General features: G+C 42.5%; 2 protein-coding genes across 9 annotated transcripts in view; one reads left to right on the plus strand and one right to left on the minus strand.

The window, feature by feature from the left end:
* The window catches only part of LOC124412217 (teneurin-a), a 497,247-nt gene that overhangs the window by 467,241 nt on the left and 9,782 nt on the right, over nt 1–20,224 (plus strand). For 7 of the 8 annotated variants that reach the window (XM_046891912.1, XM_046891915.1, XM_046891913.1 and 4 more), the window contains 9 exons: nt 3,021–3,280; nt 8,234–8,353; nt 8,580–9,235; nt 9,343–9,556; nt 13,141–13,405; nt 13,477–13,607; nt 13,802–13,948; nt 14,161–14,368; nt 18,347–18,373. In XM_046891912.1, coding sequence (XP_046747868.1) covers nt 3,021–3,280; nt 8,234–8,353; nt 8,580–9,235; nt 9,343–9,556; nt 13,141–13,405; nt 13,477–13,607; nt 13,802–13,948; nt 14,161–14,368; nt 18,347–18,373 — 2,028 coding nt within the window. The remainder of the gene's footprint in view (nt 1–3,020; nt 3,281–8,233; nt 8,354–8,579; nt 9,236–9,342; nt 9,557–13,140; nt 13,406–13,476; nt 13,608–13,801; nt 13,949–14,160; nt 14,369–18,346; nt 18,374–20,224) is intronic. The other variant, XM_046891916.1, reaches the window with a different exon arrangement.
* LOC124412224 overlaps nt 1–20,224 on the minus strand; it is a 204,480-nt gene that overhangs the window by 163,100 nt on the left and 21,156 nt on the right. The gene's annotated exons all lie outside the window — the stretch shown is intronic.

The following is a 20,224-nucleotide window of genomic DNA, read 5'->3' on the forward strand; positions in this document are numbered from 1 at the left end:
GCGGCACTATAGGGACCGGTCAATTTGCATTAGGTTACCATCAGGGTCACGTGTGCGTGTCGGAGGCAAATAGCGTATATCAAAAGACAGGGAGCTGGGCAGACTCTGCCTATCCGGGTCCAGTACAATCCTGCGGGACCAACCTCGGGAAACACCACCACGAATCCTACCATCATCAGGGTGAACGTAACCAGGAGAAGGGAGGACGGGAGAGACGTACAGAGAGCACCTTCGTGGTAGCGTGAACCTCCGATCTGGTATCCCGTAATTATACCACCAGGGCAACCTAATTTGCCTTATTGATCGCGAAGCGTAACCTAATTCCAGCTAACTGATTTACCGTTGCAAATGGATTAACCCAGCTTGGCAAGTAAACGCACATAAACTATCCACGGAACTGACACGCTGGTCGACACTGCCAGAGCGCAGAAACTGACCCTGGATTCGGCACCGCGTCGCTTCCCAAGCCGATGCTGAATCCGGCAGATCTTCTCCTTGGACAACGAGCCACCATTCGCTGAATCCGAGCTATAAATTTCAACAGTGTGTAGGTATATTGCCCTCCATGGTAAGCTCTAGGTGAAGATGATTGAAATTTTCTCGAATAGATCGCCTCCATCGCTACGTAGATGAAATTTTTTGAATATTCTTATCCCGATTTCCTTCGGTCGGTGACAAGCTTCTGCGCTCGAGCTCTCCTCTCCGGCTCTCAGGGTGACTGTGATTGATTACTTAAGGCTCGTTTCGAACTGGGTTTTCCGAGAAACTGGGGAATGAAGGGCGTGGTGGTACAGCGACGTATGTGGTTGTGTATCGGTAGCGATTCCCGTGGCGATGACGGCGAGACATCGTCCGTATTCGAGTTCTCCACTGGCAGCTCCGCGTTGTCGCGTATCCACCTCCTGATGTGTACACGCAGAGCCGTCCGCTTTCCAACCATCAGGGTCCAAAGACCATGGATACACTGCAGCCATACATTTGTTGGCAAAAGCGGAAGTTCTTAGTTCCAGTATTCACTGCACCAGCGGCTAGAGATGCGCTCTTCAAAAGTTTGAGTGTAAAAAGTGCTGTTCAAATGAGTTGGAACAGTATCTCAGCAATTAGTCGTTTAGCTAGAGTCTCTGTGATATTCGAGATCGTTTTTGCCAACTGCTCATTCCCACTTACCACCGCCTATGAGATTCGAAAGTCCAACGACCCGGGACAATCCACGAATGGCTATAACGACATTAGCCATGTAGGAAAAGCGTGAGGAGTTTGGTGCCAAAACCATTCCGAGCTCATTTGCTAGGCAAACTATACGACGGAATATGGGCTTCATGGCGTTAACGACTGTCCGCTGTGGCAGAGATTAGACTTTCCATCGTTCACATACATCGCGTCTCTCATTCGCTCTCTCCGTTAGATCTGGTCTGCACGGTTAGCAACGACGTATCGCATACACATATAGAAGCGAAGCGATTTCGACGAAGGAAGAGGATGACCACAGGGTGTGAGTCGAGGGTTGCAGGGGATATGATATTTCAGGAATCCAGTCACGTGCCTGTTGTATCTATAAATCCGTTGGAATTTGGCCTCGGTCCAAATCTTAAACACCCCATTATTCGCTCGTTAAGTTTTTTCCTCACTATAGTTATACGTTTACAGGCGACCTCAAATCTCTCTCGATACCTTTGCCAAATTAGTTTCCCGCAGGGAACTCAGAGCATGTACATATAACCATAAACGTAGCCCCCATTTAACTCGGCGACAGTGGGTGATGGAAAAAGATTATTTATTTAATATAGGATTTTTCTTGGCTCGCAGTTTTTTTCCCCGAAAGAACGAGAAATAGGCGAAAACCCAGCAGCAACCACCACCCTTTTGGAATTCCTTTTTTTCTTTTCCTCATCCTCCTCCTCCTCCTCCTCCTCAGACTTCCTGCTTGTTTAATCATACTTCCATCCCCCACCTTGACGTTTCGTAACTCAAATCATATCTCTCCCAGTGTCTACCCGGCCTGGTTTCATCCCGTAAAAAATACCCAAGTCCTTCCATCCCATTCTCGCCACTGTCTCTGGATGCATTATATTTCGCTCCAACTGCTACCATGCGACGCGGATATACCTACCAACCAACCTACTGCGTAGGTACCGTACTCCGGGAAGATTACGCTCGTCGTATTCGCCCAGGAGATTTGCGTCAACGCCGGGGAAATCTGCAGCTGGAGGATGCTGAGGTGGTATACTAAAGGTGGGGATTGGAACGGCGGAGGAGGGACAACGAGGATTGATTGATTTGCACGAAACGAATACATATAACGCGCGTGTACTGCACATGACGATACGCCCATTGTGTACACACCCACACAGTATTTTGTAATAAGAATTTTCATGATGCGACAACTGTTTCGCAGACGTCAGCCTCACCTACAGTGCACACCTCGAAAGCGAGTGCACAACTAACATTGACGTAATTCAGAATTCTACACATTGTCGGCCGTTTTCCTCACTGCATTAAGTATATAGAACCGGAACAACTGTCAACTGCGTTATATTCTTAGGGGATTTTTATCTCGTCGTACGATGCGGTGGTTTGGTATGGAAAGAGGAAGACGAGCGTCTCGACAGCACAATGTACTAGCTGGTAATGCTATTCATGGGTTCACGTGATTATCGGAAAACTATATTTAGCCCCGCATAGGTACTGTATTAAACCCGAGTTTCTACCCCTCTTGCAAGCTCCGAAAAGGTCCTTGCGAATTTTCGCTCCTCAGATTCAGTCCTCGAGCTCGTATTTTAACGGCGACTTCGATTAGCCTCTCACGAAAATCGGAACTGCAGGGGGATGGTGGGAGGAACTTATCCTCTTATCGATCAACCTTGAGTCCGGATTTACCAAACGAGCATAAATTTATACCATAACATTTCGTCCTTCCAAAAGGAGATCCCTTATAGGCAGGCCGAACTAAATGATCAGCATCGATTCTAGTTCCGATAGCCCGGTTACCCATCTAATTCATTCTTCTTTTTTACTTTCAGGCTCCCCCCTCCCCAGCAGCAGGTCACCGTAGGCTCCCTCGGAGGCGGTGGTTCCGCGGGAAACGGTGGCGCTCCAGGACAACCTTTGGCGATGCCGGTATTCCCGCTTCGCGCTGGTCCAGCACCGCATTACTCGCCATATTCCCCGTCACGTTTCCACATTGACAAGAGATGCCAACATCGATGCTCCTGGAAGTGTTTCTCGATCGCGTTGATACTCCTGGCTGTCGCCCTGACAGCGATGCTCGCCTACTTTGCGGGTAAGTTTCGAGTTTGGTATTTGGTTTTGGTGAAAATCTTCGACTCCACGTCTCATCTCCTAATCGTTTGAAGCCTTTCTGCAGGAAAGGACAGCTAAGAAGTAGAGAGCTCTAATTTTCACCCTTTCTTTTTTAGAGCGTCTTATTCTTTTATTTTTTTGTCCCAAAACCCTTCCTTCCTTCCTTCCGGCGCAGAGTAGGTCTCGACCTTTTATATTATGGCTTGTGGGGTCTGGTCCTTGGGGCCTATAACTCAGCCGGCGAGAAAAGCTGTGGTAATACACGGCTAATGGCTCATACGCGCCGAGTGGTAGGCTTTATTCGGTTAAGGCGCACCACGGGGTTGGCCTTTCCGGCCGGGGGTTGCGGAAAGTCAAGAGGATGGATGGCTGGAAGTGGCAAACAGCAGCAGCAGTAGCAGCAGCACGTGTGCCCGACTCCCAAGCGATGTGTCGGGTGGCGATTTCTCTGACCGCTCGTGTCATGCACCATGTGAATGTGGAAATCAATATCACGGATGATCGTGATGATTGATAAGAGGACTGATTGATAGTTTTACTTCGACCGCAAGTGACGAACGAAGAATTGGCTTCAAGGTTAAAGGAAAAAGAAACGCCGATGCCGAATGATCGAGGAATCGGAGGATTCTCAAGGAAAAGAATGGCTCAGAGGGATTGCGGCTGAATTTTCGTCCTTCCAACTCTCGTCGCTTCGCGGTGACGATCATTAGGGATCTCCCGAGGACGAGAGGAGGAAACCCACGAAACGGCGGACGGTATTGATTACACGACTTGACTCGAACGAGGTTCCTTGCCCGAAATCGTTTTTCCCCCAACTTTTCATCATTTTCATTCTACATCTGGGCTGCTATAACGAATCTGCACCCAAGTTGATGAATAAGATTTTTATACTTCAAAATTTCACCCTATTTTCCACTGCAGTGCAGACGGTTATATCCGATATACATTCTTCGGTAATATCTCATCGAGTTCTAAAGCTCCTGCAGCGAGTAAGCTAACCCAAGTTTCTCATGCTTCTAACTTCGGAGAACAAAAGCCCTGCCTCGGTTCTAGCGATAATTAAAAAAGTGTTAAAGTTGAACGAAATAACCTTCTATTATTGTGTACTTCCCAATTTTTATCCTTTGCTATGCTTAAATCCTCGTACTCGTATGTACATCTCTGTTATCTGAGAAACGGAAACTGTAAACAAAAACAGAAGATCGGTAGTAGGTATAAAATGAAGCGAAATCGATCAAACGATGAAGGGACATAATAAATACAATTTCTTTTCTCGACAGAAAAACGAGTGGAAGAAGAATACCTAAGAAGTAAAACCAGGTCACGGAGTAGCCGGCTATTTCCGGTGTAAAAGACTAGCCCGCGCTCGTTTTCTTCGAAGAAATCCGATTACACATACCTACCCCTGGAGCAGTCTGCTCTTCCGTATACTATCGATTTACTCGGTGGCCGGGGGCGGTGAAAGAATCGCCGTTCCGGCAATAGTCGGTTAAATTGTCTTGAAACGAGGATTACGTTGCCTTAGAGACAGCTAGACTCGAGTCAACCCTTGCCAACCAAGTCGAGAGTTTGCGACGAAGAATGTATATCTATAGGAGTCGGGAGTTTCGGTGAAGAGATTCCATTGAAACTGGGCCAAAGGTAGTTGCGATTATCAAAAGCATGTAATATCAGTTTGCAGAACGACATTTTGTGCGAAGAATAAAAGTGTTCACCGCCGCCAACAACAACAACGATTTTTCATGAAAAATTTTAACGATTTATCAGAGAAAGAGAGTAGTCGTCCACCATAGAGATTACAGTGCAAGGTGTGATTCAAGCTCGGAAAGGTGTATCTAGGGAGGGTTGAGGGTTTAACGTAGTACCTATGGACAGCAAGCCTATCAATGATCATCTGGACCCTTCACCACCGTTCCGGATACGCGTCACAGCTGTTGTTTCCGCATTCCACTAAATCACGAGAGCGGTACAGGAAGGAGGGAAAATCCAATCTGCCTACCACGACGAGACTCGCTTCTCTAAACAATTGGAGGAGGAGGAGAGGATCTCTCCTCCGTCGCAAAATCCCGAAACACGATGAGAGAGTAGATGCGTGCGTATTACGGCGGAACGGCCGCTGCGTTTCCCGCACGGACAGATTACATCGGCTCAGAGAAGAATCCCGGTTTCCGCGAAGCGTCGACATTAGCCGGTGCGAAATTGAAAGTGGAACACAAAGCCCTCATCTCCAGGCGCGAATCAAGAACCGTGCAGTGCAGAGGAGGAGCACGGGTTTCACGAAAAGGCAAAACGTAAGCGTAGGACTACTTCACCGAGATACGAATCCTCGACCTGCAGTTCCTGCGGTATTTTTTTTCTCTTCATTTTTTAATTTTTTTATTTTTCTAAATTAATTAACTTTTTTCCCTCTGTCTTTTATTCAACCAAAATAAATACGCTCATCGTCATGCGGGTGAAAAATGAGAAATTTAACTCGAGATTATACCGTAGAACCTTCACCATAGCATATATCCTCGATGAGCTGTGACCCGGGCGAGATGTCGACGTGAAATGTAAAAAAATGGGGGAGGGGGGGGGGGGGGGGGGGACGAGTGGATGAGTGAGAGAAGAGTGGGCGGAAAAAGAAAGACAAAAAAAAAAGAAGAAGAAAATAAACCTCCCTCTTCCCTCTTCACCGGTGAATATAATCCCCGCGGTAGGAACTCGCCCCGGAAAATGAGCTCCTCCATTGATATCCGGAGAAATAATTGAAAAAGTTCAACAGCCGGATAGGTACGTCGCGTTTGCTGGTCGTGCTAAAAGACCAGCTGTCCTTGCCTGTGTTGGAATCAAATTTCATGCTGTTAAAAAACTGACCTCGAATATACTAGAGGTACAAGGATCAGAGTCATGTGACCATCTACCGCGGCTTGCAGCTTTACTCTTCCTCTTCTTCCATCGTCAGCGCATTGTCAGTGTTCATCATTGGAGATGCGAGAGGTATATAAGCGAGCGTTTTGCCCGTTATAGATAGATAGCTAAAGCGTTTCAAATTTCCGGCACTTGGATGTAAACTTGACCTGCCCCCGTCCGTATATATTGGGTTTGGGATGACCTAATACTCGATACGTGGGTCGAAACGTAACCAGCCAACTTCCCGCGCAGAATCATCAACCGCACCGGGATGACCACAACCGCGATTCGACGAGAAATAAGGTCGTTCGCAGTTCGGTGCAACTCAATTTCGTCCATCCACCGATACACCAGCTCCCACTTCCTGTGTATATCTACGTAAATACACACGGTGCACATAACCCTAAAGATATATATGTATATATCAAAAGGATAGATATAAAAGTCTTCTCTGATACGGTGAAAGAGCTCCGTTCTTGCCTCTGTGCCATATCACCATCACGTGGTGCGTATTGGTACCTACGTAGATAGGATTATAAATCCGGATGTAGGATTACAGGGAGTCTGAAGAACCTAGTATTAGCCATGAAAATCTACCCGCTAATAAACGGGGAGAAAATTGGAGTAAGAAACCGTGCAGGGTATACGGTAGGTACTGGAAGGAACAAGGAGTTGGAATATCGCAGGAGAACAACGTGAGTTGTAAATACGAAGCCGGTAATTTGAAGCCGTTACGCCTTGGAAGGTAACCTCTTGAATTAATGTCGACTGAAATTGCGATGGTACCGCAAACGCAATAGTACAAACCCCCCGCCCAGCAACGCCTGCCTGCCTACCCGCTCACCCTCGCCAATCCACACCACCACGGGGAATAATAATTATAGTTAACAGCGAAAGATTACCTCAACACCGCAGATGCGACTAATTGTTCGTGAAAATTAAAAATTTTCTCATTATTAAAGGTATATATATATATATATATAGGTACGGTTAAGACGACGACGACGACGACGATCAAACGGGCTTCTTTGAGAATCGCCATTCTATTTCAGGGATGAACAAAAAGTATTAGGAGTATAAGAAGAAGAAAGAAAATCCTCTCATCGACTACACGCTTTTCCACCCACCTTTTATATCCGCTCCAAAAAGCCCGAACTAATTAGTATCCCCATCGAGGAGATGTACGGTTACGTAAAATCTGACGGCGAAGAACGCGAAGAATGTACCACCGACCATTCCCGTTCTCCGGATCCTTCAGGTTTCGTGTATACGTCCGGTGCTCCAACGGCTTCCGAGAGAGAGAGAGAGAGAGAGGGCTAATAACCCATGGTTACCGGAAAGCCCTATTGGCCTTCGAAATTAGCGATGATCCGTCAAGAACTCTCCTCCTTCTCATCCCCGTCACTCTCTCCTCTCTCCTCTTTCCTCTCTCCTCTTTCCTCGTCCGTTCCACGGTTCATCGGTTAGGGAAGGTAGCAGCTAGGGGATGCCGATGCCGTGCCGGAAAACTCGTCAATGTTTCCTGGAGGAATACTCCCTACCTAGCAACGAGGAGGAATATTCCGAGCTCCGGCCCGGAGAACCGACCAACTGCCATCGATCAGTTGGCAGGCTAATCTCTTCACCCCTCCAAAGTCATTCAACACTTTTATCTTGCCTTCATTTGTCTCCGAATTTTCCCTTTCCCTCCCTCGTCAGACTTTTACGGAGTGTTGAGTGCACACCTGTCCCGTCGGAACTACTTAAGCACTACTATCGGTACGAAAAATCGGAACACCTGGCCTCGCGTATTACAGCTCACAGTGGTAAAGATTGATGATAGTCTGAATATTCTGACAAAACTTTGGTTCTTTGCTATACGTACCTACGTCTGATTAATTAATACTACTATAAGTCCATTGCTGCACCAGTCATTTATTTTTTGCACCGAGTCGAAAGCTTGTGAGGCTTTTTACTTACAATATTCGTCTCACGATCAGTCAGTCTTGTAAGAAACTTCGTTCCAACTCATCCTCCACGTGCACGTTTTTCTCTATTTCAGCTGTCAGCTCAATGCGACCGATGGACAGCGCCAACTGTATCTTCGTGCAAGACGTAAAGGCTGTTACCCACGAGAATGCGCACATGCACGATCCAATATCGACGCCAATTCCCACAGAAGGTAAGAGTTTAGAGCTGGAGTCTCTCGTCCAACTTGTCCCCACAGTTGTAGATGTAATGGAATAAGAAAACTATACGACGACCATCTGAAACCGTATAAGAGTTCGATTTCGATGGGTTCGTTGGTGTTGGAACAAAAGGATAAATTGCACTTTGGCGAATAGCGCGGTCTCGACTCAATTTCGACCATCGCAAATATTGTCACCCGGTTAATCTGATCCCGACAGAATCGCTGCCGACCAGCACAGCGGAGCACTCCAGTGCCGCGGACAACATCGGCGACCAGCAAAGCGACCCGCAGATCCAGCAGTCCGCCCAATGGCCAGCCGTCCTCGAGCTGCGTGCCTACAACGTGGCTCACTCGGCCGTCATACCACCGTATCACTTCTGGAACTCTGAGTTCCGAAACAAACAGCCAGCCTTTATTCGTCTAAACTTTACGTTACCCTGGGGTGCCAACTTCGCCGTATACGGTCGACGTAACGTCGCGCCCAGCGTGACGCAGTACGACTTTGCCGAGTTCGTGAAGGGGGGGCGAGTCGACCATCGACTAAAGCGAGAAATCGTCCCGGCGGAGGCGGTGAGCTTCATGAAATCGGAGGAGGGCGTTTCGGGTGACCCTTACCAAGCCGAACAGCCATCCCCGACACGGAACGTCATGGCAAAACGGTCGCTGGTCGAACCGATGCTGGTCAACGTGACCCTCCTTCAGTTCCTGGACACCGGTCGCTGGTTCCTCTCCGTCTACAACGACGAGCTTCAGCCGCATAAGGTCAGCCTGGTCGTCACCGAGGCCGAGGACATGTCGACTACTTGTCCCAACGACTGTTCAGGTCGGGGTTCCTGCTACCTCGGTAAATGCGACTGCATCGACGGCTACCAGGTTAGTGACCCTCCGACCTTTGGCTACCGGAGTATTGGTTTCCATCGACTTTTATCTCTCGACTGTATGTCTGTGCTCTTCAATTTTTTCCGATCCTCTTCTCACAGGGTGCTGACTGCAGCAAAAGCGTCTGCCCGGTCCTCTGCTCGGCCCACGGTCAGTACGGGGGTGGAGTGTGTCACTGCGAAGATGGATGGAAGGGTGCCGAGTGCGACGTGCCCCTCGGCGATTGCCAGGTCCCAGACTGCAACCAGCATGGACAGTGCGTGCGAGGGTCGTGCGTCTGCGGCGCCGGATGGAAGGGAATCTTTTGCAACGAGCGTGAGTAGCTTTACGACGAGTCCAATACCCCTCGTCGTTCCTGGCCATGATTGACATTCGGAAGCCGAAACCCTGACAACTTCTTTAACTTTATTCAAATACCAGACACACTTTGCTCATCGTTAGCTGGTCACGAATTTTCTCTTCAGTATTTTAAATGGGCACAGTAAATAGATGCGTTTAAACGTGAGACAATCGTGCGTGAAACTTGGGAGGATCGCTGCATGACATTGTTCTCGCGGTCTTAGCATCTGTCCAATATAATAAATAATTAGATAATTTATGATATTACCGAGATGCGAATAGGTAATGCCTAATAAGGCGTGTGAAACTACAAGGTCCATTGTCTCGTCGCGATAGTCGTAGTTGTAGGATTTTGGTGGTTGCCGCAGGCAATAGCTGTGGCTAAGGGCGTTATAGTCCGTGGCGTCAAGTTTAGAACAATAATTCTACAGTCGTTGTTGTTGTGGTTCTACTATGGTGTACAATACCACATGCATGGTTCTGCTTTCGGGGAACAAACTACATCCTGAAACGCATTGAGGTAGCCGGTTGCAGCCAGCTTTCCTTGCAGAGTCGACCACGGGTCGTCCACTTTTCTTGTCGTAAGACCCAGGACAGCTAACTTTGGCCGCGAGTATGATATCCTAATACGTGAGTATATCAAAAAGCGAGGTGGATTGCAAAGGGGCGACAAATTTTCGTTTTCCATACGATACCTGCACACGTACTATTTTTACGTGAAATAAAGATAATGGTAAAGGGAAGAAAAAGAAGAAATAAAAATAAAACACCCGTAAACTCGAACCCAGTAGGTATCGTGAATATTTTATTTCTGTTTTTGCAATTCATTTTCATGCACCTGAAACTATAGCTTATAGATCGTTGGAAATCGACCTTTCGTCGTCGTTGGTTTGTCGTCATTTTTCCACCATGGTAATAGCGCGAGTAAAGCCATAGACGACCGGGCAGGGAAAAGCAGGCAGTCTGCAACCTTTATACCGGGATTATAAAAGTTGGTCCTAAAACCAAACGACGTCTAAAAAATATGACACCCCACCACCTTTTCCTTATAAAAAGACAGGGGAAGGTAGTTTCACGTCGCGAGGTTGTCGCCGGCGCACACGCGCAAAGTTCGCCCCGGTATTATCCTTGTAGATAGGTATATTATACATATATATATATATATATATATATATATATATATATATATATATATATATATGTATATATATATAGCGAAGGGCAGTGTCAACTTCAAGCGTCGTTTTTATCCCGTATATTAACGACGCCCGAGGATCCGAGAGCGCGGAGCGTCGAGGTTACATGTAAAAAAGTTAATATAAAATAAATAAAAGTGTGGAAATTAGACGAGGAAAAATCCTCATGGATGGATATATGTATTTATATGTGTATATACTATATAAGTAGTTTCAACGATAATATCGCATCATGAGATAATTACCGCAGAAATTTAATCGCCGGAATAGCTTAAAGATCTCAGATATACCTCTTCTATAGGGTGGTTAAATGAGTAAGGTGACGTCGTCAAGTCATGGAATACGGTTTTGAGTTGTAGGTTCTTGCCTCGATCCGCAGATTTCTATTCCTGAGCCGAGTGAATGTATTATTTATTCATATTTGTCACAGCACCATTAATTCCCTCCCCCCGCGTTTCCGCGGGACGGCCGGGCCGTAGCAGGCGGGTGCCGACCGACCGACTCCGAGTTGCAGGAGATTCAAGATATTTGTAATATACGAGCTGTATTCACGGAACGAGACACGGCCAGCCTGTTTGGCTACCTATAATAATCCGCGCAATGCATATTTCTCGGCGAAGAACCGCGGCGGCGCTGGGTTGGATGGGTGGAAAATTTGCATCCTCGACAAGCCGGGGTTAAAGTCAACCGCTAAACCTCCTCGTCCTCTGGCATGTAATATGTATTTGCTTCTTCGTTAGGGTGGTCCTTATTTAAGGTTTTCACAAATTTTTACCGCCCCACTCCCTAAATCGACTTTAAATCATTAAAAAACAATTTTGGGGGGGGGGGGGGGGGGGTGAGACGGTAAAAAGTAGTGAAAACCTTAAATAAGGACCACCCTATCCTTCTTCCCGTTGTCAATGGCTCGCGTTATAGATGGTGAATATCTGCGGAGGTAACTGCGAGACGCGATTTGAAAAATCCCTCGACACCGAACATAATATTTTTTTATTAGCCAATTTAGCCGCGGGGACATATAACCGAGAATATTGGAATGATGGAGGAAATAACGTCGTGGAAACGGGCGACCGCTCGGCCGGCCGTTTCGTAGGTATAACATATAAACAGTCCGATAGATGCAGTGTCGCGGCATTGCCGTATTATAGGGGAAAACGTGGAGCGGAAGTGCCGTAAGGAACGTTTAATAATTCCATAAGGCCATGTAAGCATTGTGTGCGGTAAGACTCGATAGAAGGGAAATTATAGTTTTGAGGAAGTGAGGAGATAAGAAAAATAATCGCAAAACACATTTCTTGCACTTTTATAAACGGAAGAGCAGCTTATTATATGCATTATATGCGCGTGGCATGCGAGCGCAATTACTCTGACTTTAGAGTGGTGGAGGTTTGTGCTGCAGGAACGAGGAATAAATATGAGGAAAATTATAAAGAGCTTTTGCCGCAATTTTATTTCCATACGACAGCGCTAAACTTCTCGTCGCGCGGTCGTCGTTCCGGACGAAGTCTGGGTACAAAGACTCCGGAGCACTTAGGATGGCGCTCCACTTGACTTTCCATCTTCTCGCCGAATCTGGATACATACATACATGCATACCTACGTGGAATAAAAATCCTTTGATAAACCGTGAGGGAAAATTTTCAGGAGGAAGAAAATTATTCAATATCGCGTTTAGAGATATTCTTGTGTGTAGTTAAAATTTCCCCCCAAAGTGGAACATTTTTTATCGAAAAATCCGACTCTGTAGTTTCAGGAGTAGCTACCTAAACCGTGAATCCAGGGCTCCATATACCCTGGCTACAAGTCGTGTATAAAATGGATCGCGAATACCATTCGCACAAGTAACTAACTAACCTCAATTAGCTGCACAGTTAAGATACCAAATACAGACCTTCAGCCTGCACTCTTTGAACAATTGCGATTAAGTCACGTAGAAGAAGAATCCTGGTGAACTCGAACGATTAAACAACCGAACTCAATTAATCCCGCGTACCTACTCGAACCGCGAAAACAATCCAGATCTGATTTTAACACTAGAACAACTAGACCAATCCGACTGATCAGTATTACAATTCCATTTAGAATTCCTCCGCCATGCAACGTTTTACTTCGGTAGTTTTAGTATTAATTCTAAAAAGCCCGCAATGCAGCAGACTCGAGCGGAGCTCAGCACGATCGAAAGGCAATCACTTAGCCACAAAGACACGTGTCTGCATACCGAACACATTCCTTCGTAAGAATACCTGCCACATTATTGCCCAGATGCCGCTACAACAATCGCAAGACGGTTTTCGATGCCCCTAAGAAGTATAAATGTAACGGTGTAAGTAGCACCTAAACCTAAACGCATTGATCGTTTCGCAGCCGATTGTCCAGACCCGAGCTGCAACGGTCACGGGACCTGCGTCTCCGGCAAGTGTTACTGCAAGGCTGGATGGCAGGGTGAACGGTGCAGCCAGGTCGATCAGCAGGTGTATCAGTGTCTTCCCGGATGCTCGGACCACGGGACGTACGACCTGGAGGCCGCATCCTGCATCTGCGAGGAACACTGGACCGGTGTTGACTGTTCGCAGCCAAGCTGCGGCCTCGACTGCGGTCTTCACGGATCGTGCGAACAGGGACATTGCAAGTGGGTTAACGATATTATATATTTCATAAATTTGAACTAGATGAAACAGGTGTGCTTTGACTTTAACGAAGGTGTCACGACGACTGGACCGGCTCCAGGTGCGATCAGAAACCGTGTGACGTTCGCTGCGCCGATCAGGGTCAGTGTAAGAATGGAACATGCGTCTGCAGCCAGGGATGGAACGGTCGACATTGCACATTGCGTAAGTCTTTACTCATCGTGAGTTGAAACACCCTTCTACTTGCAATATTAGACACTTCGAGGTAACGAACCTTTAAAATTTCGTCTCGTCAATTGAACGAACGAAGCGCGAATTTGTACCTACATGTGAATGTATACATGAGAGTATATATACGAAATAAGCTTGATTAATCGTTGTGTCGGACTAAAATGCAGCCGGATGCGAGAACGGGTGCAGTCGTCACGGTCTCTGCACGCTACAAGAGGGAGAATACAGATGCGAGTGTTCGGTCGGATGGGCTGGACGAGACTGCAGTATTCGTCTTGAAATGGAATGCAACGACGACCTCGACAACGACCAAGGTATGCTCGCGTTTTAGTTTATCCAATTATAACATCCTCCCATACCTCGAGGGAGGTAGGAGACGATGAATCAACGTAGAATTGACGCGATAGCGGAAACCCTGAGTTGAAACGATCTTGTAAGATCATGATACAGCATGAGTTCAACGTTTAACGTTTTCACCGTTCCTCGACGTTGCGTGTAAACTTGAAAATATCCTTATGTTTTTCAGACGGAATGGTCGACTGTTCCGACAGCGAATGTTGCTCGCATCTCGCCTGCTCCGAACACATAATGTGTTTGGCCAGTAACGATCCGGTCGAAGTACTGTTGAGAAAACAGCCACCGAGCGTGACAGCATCCTTTTATCAAAGGGTTAAATTCCTTATAGAAGAAAACAGCGTCCAGAGCTACGCCCACATGGACGAGTACAGCGAGAGGTAGGAAACTCAATTTCTTTTTCAACTATCCAAAACTTCAATCTGATTATAGTTGTATCGATATTAATATTATATAAAAATCGAACGAATAATACTTTCGATCAAACAAGCCAGACAATATGTTTCTCTCTCTCTCTCTCTCTCTCTATTCGGGCGAGTAAGAATCATGGTGATTTCTTGTATCGCTAAATGTCTAGAAATTTGACGAAAACAAAAAATAAAAAAATTTCACAACTGTTGGAAAAATATTGTCCGACATGTTCACATGTATATTATTCGCGATGGGGACGTTTTGTGAACAATAAATTATCGCAAACTGCTCACATATAATATTCCCGACGCTATTCAATTTCTCAAAGCTCTATACTCTCTCTCTCTCTCTCTTTCTCTCTCTTTTTTACGTCACGTCGCGGAAGAAGACGAAAAAAAAACAGTTTGTTTCGATTAAAGAGAAAAACTTGTTCGACGGAGAAACAAAAAAAAAATCAGTCCACATTCCGGATGTAATTTCATCACGTGACAACGAGAGACGCGAGATCTCTCGAGAAATATTGAGTGTTTAGCGTATAATATCTATCGGAATCCTCATCGCGGATATAGGTACAAAATAATGGTCAATATATAATCACATTGACTATCCGCCATGCCTTATTCTTGTACAAAAGTTGATAGCCCAAAAAGATGAAATTTGAAAAGAGAAAAAGAAAAAAGAAAAGAGAAAAAGATGGAAAATAAAAAAGAGAAAAGAGAAAAGATATTCAGTTCAGGGCAGCTTAGGATCCGATTGTGAGTTACAACCGCGTTGACACACCACGAGGATGTCACGGGTGAGCCCGCAGGTCTAGTGGGTGAAGAAACCCGCAAAACCCTAACCCCGAAAAGCCCGAGAACCACCCCCACCCCCCCTCCCTACCGCCGCAATACCGTCATCCCGTGATCCTGGTCCTCGTGTTTCACCCTTCCCTCCCCCGAATATCAGAGAGCTACGCAAATTCACCACCTCGGACACATTGCCAAACAAAACATGATTATCCATACTTTCCCCCGTAATAGATGACAAGTTTAAAAGCGATCTACAAAACGTTACAGATTACCACGTAGGTACACAGGCTGCAACGTAAAACGAAAAGGAAATTGAAATATTACGTAAATAAATTTGGATATTCGATTTTCGAGGTCTCTCCTTGATTGCAATTACCTCTTTACATGATACTCATACTTGTTTTTATTTCTGTAACGTATTTGTATTCCTCTCTTCGTTTCACTTGTTAATCTATCTTCGTTTTACGAAATTCTTATGTATCTAACATATTGTATAACGTGTAAAGGAATAAGCTGATATAAACGCACTGCTGCAGTTGAAACTCGCGAGTGCAACCGTTAATAGTATATTTGCACGTGCCCATTACCCTGGGCAAATATTAAACTTCAATTTTCCTACTGCAAGGTTTGATACGTGCACTGCAGTTATATACTCGTATAATGTTTAATACTCAAAACAGTATAAACACGTCGGTGAAATAAATTTAAAAACTAAGACGCTTTTTCTTATCAACTTTAAAATCTCGTCATTTCGACTACCAGAGAAGCTACGCTCATGGATAGCTTTGCGATTCAGAAAGCGAACTTTTTAAACGAAACTTTTTCCACTAAAACGTATACATATACACATACCTACATTACCTACATACTTTACCATTTATGAAAAATTTTAATAACATAGCGAGAGAACGCTTCTTTTCTTTCTCGTTTTTTTTTATTGTCTTCTTTTTTTATTGTTTTAACACGATACCGACTTGTGAAAGGTAGATTATTATTTGCTTCAATTTTTTTTTTCACAACATTTTCTTTTTGTCACTTGGCGCGTGTATAAAAATGTTCATATTAAATATATATACATATATCTATTGCGTAGCATAATGTGTTTTGAAACGGCAATGGCCTGAGCGTATAACTGAAGCGTAGTTATCTGAAAAGAAATTCGGGGGATTCGTGTATTTTGTCTAGTGTTAAACCCTCTGTGTTTACCCAAAAACCACCACCACACCACCAATCTCACCCACAGCTGAGCCCCTCGAGTGGCTCGAATTTTCTATAAAAGATGATAAATTTTTTACATTTCAAATATATCTATAATATATATACAATATATATATATAGATTTGCTTTTGATTTCTTAGTTAATTCTTTTTTCGTACTGTTAGACAAATAGCTTATTATTATTCTTATTGTTATTATTATTATTCAAATTATTCTATACGAGAGAAAAACATTTTCTACGTATATATATATACGTATAATACGTTCAACACGTATCTCTGTATGCGTACGTACGTACGTACGTCAGTTTTCAAAATTGCCTCATTTCTCATATACAGGCCATTTATTAAAACTTGATACAAGAAAGAGAGAAAAAAAAGATAAGAAAAGAAAAGAAAAGAAAGAAAAAAACAAAAATCATAATTAAAATTATTATGTAATATTCGTAGTATGGTAGACACAAGTTTGAAATATTCACAGTCATTTAATTTTCATTTGTACGTTCATATATTTTTTTTTAAATCTTTTTCTACGTTGTGTTACATACATGTGCATATTTAAAACAAAAACTGCAAGGCCTGTAGCAGCTAAGAAGCGCTATAGATATTTCACCTGTCTTTCATAGTCCGTGATCGTTGTTTTTTTTTTTTTTTTTTTTTTTGTCATAATTTTACCGACTTTCGTTTTTGAGCAATCATCCAGCAAGAATGATTGTTAGAAAGGAAAGAACAACGCGCCTAGCGAATTCAATCGATCAAAGGCTTATTCGAAGAAACTTGATTTCAATTCATAATTTTCTGTGCCTAATTCACCTTTCAAACTGATCTGACAGACTTGGGAATAAATGATATCTTACATTTCGTAAAGAAGAACTATTATTATTATTTTTTTTTTTTGTTAAACGCAAAGTGTAATAAATTTTTGTATATTCACGGCCATCCGTGACAAATCATTTCTGAAGAATTTCTCAAAGTTTTCACAGGATAATATCTGCATAGCCAGACGTAAGATAGTAAAATTGATAATAATGGTCAGTCAGTTGGTTTGATACGCTAGCTATTCGTGTTTATTATTAATATATTATTATTATTATTATTATTATTATGTAGTTTCCAACTTGTGTCTGTCATATGTATACCACTCTATGTTGAACGATTCTGGGAATAACTGTGTCTACATTCATGTGAGCGAATGGACGTATGTATGATGGGTACGCTTGATTAGTGTGTGTCTACGTCTATTGTTTTTGTAACGCCATACAGAACATTGCAACCGCATTAAAATTATAATCGTTTTCCTTATCAACGTTGATAAATATATATTATATTTATATATAATATATATCCATATATACATACACATATATACATATAACCACTAATCGTAATTGTCAAAGAATTATTTGCCAATTTTACAATACATTGGAATTGTCCATAAAAGAAGAAATTACAATACATTTTTTTTTAATATCAATGAATTTTCCTACCTTGCCGAATATGTAAGCAACAATTTCAAAGATACTCGCTTTCTGATTTTCTTCTACAAAAGAGAAGTAAGAAAATTTGAACGAAAAAAAAAAAAAAAAGTAAAAAAAAAACAACATTGCATTAACGTCAAAAATATGTATGTATATATAAAAGTTTGTTCTTAATTTCTTTGTTTTTTTTTTGTTTTTTTTTTTGTTTTTTTATATATCTTACCCTTTGAATCAATGTTTACGCTATCGCTGGTAAATGTATATTATTATCATATACGTAGAAATATTTGAACTAACACACGTTAGACCACCGTGTGTTGTATACATATTATATGTATATGTAATTAATATATTGAAATACGTGTGCAATGTTGCGTGTGTGCATTGTCTACCCGCCACCGCGGGTTCTGTGACCGTGGTAACGTAACGCCCTTTCTTCTCGTTGGTTTTCCCACACGTAGTGAGTTCTGGAATAACTTTACACCGCGGTAAGTTGCAGCTCAGCTCTCGCTAATCGTTCATGTCCAGTCATCTATGCTCGTCGCTCGTACAATCATCTTTATATTATACATTATTATACATGTTTTTGTAAAATTCTACTCCTCACCAAAAATTATTATTATTATTATTGTTATTATTATTGTTATACACCTATTCATTGATTTTCTAATCATCATTTCAATTTCCTCGATTTTTCGCTCAATTTTCTTTCCACGTTTCGTTTCAACTTTTAGTCAATTTCTCTCTTTTCCTTCAAATTTATTTAATTCATATTTTATCATCTGCTTGATCTCATTGTCCCCATGTGTACTTGTCTTTTATCAGTTTACATCGATCCGAAACAAAAGAAAAAAAAAAAAAAAATATTACCTTCTACTGTCATTGAAACATGTACGCAATACAAAGTTGTAATCGATATTTTTCGTTGATACGCTTAAAAATTGTCCAAAAATAACCGATATCCGATAAGCTCATAAAGATAACCATATCCAAAATTCCTTCTTTTTTTTTTTTTTTTTTTGTCCTATACTCCAATCGGCATAGCTTTGAAATAAAAATTTACGCCGCTGTATTGCGTATAAAGCAATGAAAGAAGAAGCGTAAAGTTTTCACATGTAGATATACACATGGGAAAAAAAAAAAAAAAAAAAAAAAAAAAATACTCGAAACGAAAAGATAAAGAAAGAAAAAAAAAAGTAAAAGTTGTCTCTGTGATGTCTGTGATATTGTTGTCAGGCTGTTTTTGTTTTTTGTCTTGTCTTCTTGTCCATTAGATAATAGATATACATAAGTATGTTACATTATACCATTAAACCCTGGTCTTGTGTTGTTTGTGTTGCCACGCTTGCACTTGTACATCCTGTCAAATTGTCTATAGTGAACGTCCTATGTATAGTTATATATACACCGCTGACTTTACATTGCGTATATATTAATAAACCAAAGATATACAGTTTATACATGTATACAAATTATATATGTTTTTCATTTTTTATTTAACGATAAAAGAAAAATAATAATAACACGATATATCACGCAGCATAGTTACTTCTTGTTGTCGTTGTTGCTGTTATCATTCTTTTTTTTCTCGTTGTTGTTGTTGGTTTTTTTTTTTTTTTTTTTTTTTTTTACCGAGATATCTTTTTTATTTCACTCAGTTTTAGTTCAAATCTGCAGAAAGAAAAGAAAAGAAAAATTCTAACGTTAACGTGTTTTTAGTTCGAAGCAAAATGATGTAAGATAACCGCAAAGAGAAAAAAAAAAAAAAAAAAAAAAAAATTATCATAAAAATAACAATTACAAACGAACAAACGAACAAACAAGAAAAAAGGAAAAAGGAAAGAAAGAAGAATATGATAATGATGATGATGATGATGATTATGATGATGACGATGATGATGATGATGATAATGATAATGACGAAAAAGAAAAAAGGAAAAATATAACCCAAGACCCCTTCAAGGCCCCGTCTCCTTTGTCTGCGTCTGTATCACTGTCTGCTATGTGCCATTACTAACCGTACCACGTCAACCTATTAACCGCAACCCTGTGTCTGTCTTTTCCTTAATCCAAAAAAATTCGCCCCAAGCCACCCCGCACAACGCCCCCGTACCCAATCTATGCCATCTATACCCAACAGTAATAAAACCAAACAGCAAAAAAAAAAATACAAAAAAGAATCACGAAGAAAAAAATAATCAAGAACTAATCAAAAAAAAAAAAAAAAAAAAAAAAGAAGTAAAGAAACGAACTTTTTTTTTTTTTTGCGTCTCTATTATAGAGACAAGAATAAACACCTACCAATAAATATCAATCTGTATGCAATTCTTTTCGTCGTT

This window comes from Diprion similis, chromosome 11, assembly GCF_021155765.1.
Source record: "Diprion similis isolate iyDipSimi1 chromosome 11, iyDipSimi1.1, whole genome shotgun sequence".
Taxonomy (NCBI): Eukaryota; Metazoa; Arthropoda; class Insecta; order Hymenoptera; family Diprionidae; genus Diprion; species Diprion similis.